Consider the following 3856-nt stretch of genomic DNA (forward strand, 5'->3'; position numbering starts at 1 on the left):
AACTGATGGGGGCCTAAAGCCCTAACTTGTTTTCGCTGTCCCACGAGCCACCCTTAATTGAGCTTTAAAATATTTAACAAGACACTTGATAATTTTTTTTTTACCAATTTTATAAATCCATTTTTTTCAAAACAAATAAGATTCATAAAATGTGGATTTCGTGTAAATCCCTTAAATGCAGAGCATTTATTTTTTAAATATTGTAGAAGACTTGTCAAACCTAAATGTGTGGGGAACTTCTTTCATCCTAGGTTCTTTTAACACCAACTAAAAGTGAGGAAATGGAATCAAGACTTTCCAAAAGGCCAACCAAAGACCTTTATATAAGGTTACTCACAGAAAAACAAAGTCAATTCATCACAAGGTGAGCTCAAAATCCTCTATACTAATGACTGTTTCTCAATTTGTTACTATATTTTTTTATGTTGGCACTACATATTTATAAGACTGTCCAATATCTTTTGAGAAACAAAAAATGTTTCTAGGTTGCGCAACCTGTTTTGACCCGCACCAAAATCATTGTCACAACACGACCTTGCATTGTGTTTAGTTTCGAAGCTCTATAATATGTTTTAACCAAAGAACCGAGCCCGAATGCCGTAACAATCAAATTACACGATCAACTCAAGAGTCCTATTTCATCCTTTTGACTAGAAATAGCTATATTTACATTTTACAGTCATACAAACTAAACTAACAAAGGAATGATCCAATAGCTATATATCATGCTAGCTAATACACAACTTATCTTCTACCTGATCACATTAATTATTCAACTTCTTTACCGGCTGTTAAGATTCGCAGGGTGTGCAAACATATGAGTACCCGAATGTTCTTCAATAACCTCTACTTCAGCAGGAGGATTCTGATTAACCTGAGCTGGTGTTGTAACGGGCCTACTATCAGCAACCGGAGCCAGCGGTGCACTGTTTGCTAAAGCCGAGCCCGACCCATTTCCCCCGTCATCGGTTTTCCCCTGGTCCTGTAGTTGTAACGCGTACTCCAAGTTCCACAATACATCCCCCATGGTTGGCCGGTCAACCCCGTATTCAGATAGACATTTTTCAGCCGCCTCTGCAAACTTGTCCATTGATTCGGGGTTGATCCGGCCAACCAGATTCGGGTCAATTATTTTATTTAATAGACCCTTTCGTTTCCACTGCATGGCCCATTCGGCTAAGTTCACTTGCTCTCTTGGTAGGGCCGGGTCGATGGCGGGCCGGGCACACAACACTTCTAATAACACCACACCAAAAGAGTACACGTCAGACTTATCAGTTAATTGTTGCTTACGAAAATATTCCGGGTCTAAATACCCGAAACTCCCTTTCACCGCGGTACTCACATGCGCCTCCCCCATCCCAACATCTTTTGAAAGCCCGAAATCCGCCATCTTCGCGATAAAATTCTCGTCTAGTAAAATATTTGTGGACTTCACGTCACGGTGGATAATGGCGGTCGCCGCCCCGGTGTGAAGGTAGTGGAGCCCACGGGCCGCCCCGATGCAAATCTCGAGCCTTTGCTTCCATGAGATCAATGGCAAGTTTTTCCCGTATAAGTGGTCCCGCATTGGCCCGTGTTCCATATACTCGTACACGAGGATCATCTCAGCATTCTCGTCACAATACCCGATTAATGACACCAAGTGACGGTGACGAAGTTTAGATAACATTTGTAACTCGGTTTGGAACTCGTTTATGCCTTGTTCGGATTGCGGGTTACCACGCTTAACCGCCACTTTCGTCCCGTCTTCTAGTACTCCTAGATACACGTTCCCGAACCCACCGACACCAATAACCGAATTCGGGTCCCAATTTTTTGTAGCTTCTTGTAACTCGGCAAACGAAAGATACCGACCCAAACCCATTGTAGACGAATAAAACGCGCTCTTTTTCGACCCGAGTGACGTCTTACTCGACCCCATAAAACTCGAATCCCCCGAGTGAAGCGGTAACAACCACGAAGAAAAACTATTCTTCTTTTGCCAATCTTGAGGTCTCTTTTGCCACTTGACAGCCATTGCGCTCAACCCGGCAAACGCCCCGAACATCATCGCGAACCCGACCGCCGCAACCGTGCCTCGGCTCGGCCCAATCGCAGACTTCCCATCCGCACCAAACGCGCCATCTAAACTATTAACCGAATTATTAATCCTCAATATCTCAAGCCCATTGAGTATCGCGTTCTTGGTTCCAGTGGGCTCGTTCAGCGGGCCCACTTGAACCAAGAACGGACTCGACACCAAACTAGCCTCCACAAACACATCTTTATAATAAGCCACGGATAACCCGTTAGTGACCGTTGACAAGTCAAGGGCCGAAATCGCAATTTTCCCGCCAACATACACATTAAAATACAACTCGTTTAACGACTTACTAACAATATCACAAAAATGCAACCGAATCAAGTACGGGTACGAATGATCAAGATCAAATTCCCACGTAATATTAAAATTAGGGGCAATTGTGTCGGAGTTCCCCATCTCCACCGCCGACGCGTACACCGTCGGCGGTGCGATCAAAGGCGACCTGCCTTCTAAATAAGTCACCACATTCGGCGCAATCGACACGTTCTTTGCGGCCGATTGCGTCTTCAAGAACTTATGATCGTTATCCCAATACCGACCCAACGTGTCGTTTCCCGGCCCGATAACTGCTCCACCGACGTTCAACCGGTACATTTTCTGGAACGAAAACCTCGTCATTCCATCGATTTTCTTCCCGACGGGGAATAACGCGTCCGTGTGGTCCGCGATCACCATATCGGGCGCGGACACCACCTCGATGGCGTTAATGAACGCAGGTAAATCCTTCTCGCCCGAGAACCTAATGTTTAGGTTCTCGGTGGTGACGTTCATCAAATACTCTTGCATTTCGATTCCTTTGGGGGTGTACTCGTGCAACAAAACCACCGTGTCGCATGCAACGACGGTGAACTTGGTATCATGCAATTTAAACTCCTTGTTTTGGACCGGGTAGAAATGCAGCCTGACCCAATGCCAGCCGGTTTTGGTGACGTGGAAGGAGTACGTGGCTTTGGCGTTGAAGACCTTGGCGGTTTTGTAAATGGGGAGGGGGACGTTGGCGGACTGGTCGTTGACGTTGAGTTCTCGGCCGTCGTATTGGAGGTATTGGGAGGAGGTGGAGTCGGAGGCGAACGTGCGGCGATCGGGGAGGGTGGTCTGGGAGGAGGAGCCGCAATCGAGGAGGTAGTTGTCGGGGGGTTTGAAAGTGTCCGATTTGGTCGAGGTTAAGGGGACGGGGACGGAGACGGAGACGGTGGCGATGGATAAGAGGAGAAGAAGGATCGCCATATATGTTAGCTGATCTATCCCATTTGTCTCCGGAAGGTTTTGATGGAGAAGAAGACAAAGGGGAGGATCAACTTTTACTTCATGTTTTTTGTTTGTCTTTCCTCCCTTTGTTTTTAATCTATTCAGATTTTGTATATGTATAATCATCTTTTAATGACAAAATTAAGTTAATGAATATGTGTAAGGTTTTAAAAGTTAGCCTAAAATATTATAAATTGTCACAAGATGTATAAAGCACGGACATTGTTTGTCATGACCATCTTTAACCCATGTTCATTCCTATATATGTTTCTCTCTTTACAAAAGTCTTATGTTGACCAAAGAAAACGTTTAATTTAAGTTGATGTTTAAGATAGTGTTATGTTGAAACTCTCCTTGTGTAAAGGTGTGATTTAGTTATAAAAGCGAGCTAATAGCATTCTCAAAACCCGTTTTCTAAATACATGTAAGGGACATTTTCAAATTATATAATATGATTATCGATAGTTGTGAGTAAAGTAGAGAAAAAATTGTTGGAAAAATTTATTAGTGAAAATGAGTTTT

At 44.1% G+C, this 3856-nt stretch overlaps 1 protein-coding gene across 1 annotated transcript; it reads right to left on the reverse strand.

The window, feature by feature from the left end:
- Positions 1-282: 282 nt before the first annotated feature.
- LOC143554560 (putative receptor-like protein kinase At4g39110) lies at positions 283-3313 on the reverse strand. The gene has a single exon (XM_077044284.1). The coding sequence runs from the start codon at positions 3311-3313 to the stop codon at positions 782-784; it is 2532 nt and encodes an 843-aa protein (XP_076900399.1). The 3' UTR covers positions 283-781.
- Between the last annotated feature and the right edge of the window lie 543 nt (positions 3314-3856).

Source organism: Bidens hawaiensis, unplaced genomic scaffold (genome assembly GCF_021521415.1).
Source record: "Bidens hawaiensis isolate Kalapana, Puna unplaced genomic scaffold, B.hawaiensis_p1.1 tig00017761_1, whole genome shotgun sequence".
Lineage (NCBI taxonomy): Eukaryota > Viridiplantae > Streptophyta > Magnoliopsida > Asterales > Asteraceae > Bidens > Bidens hawaiensis.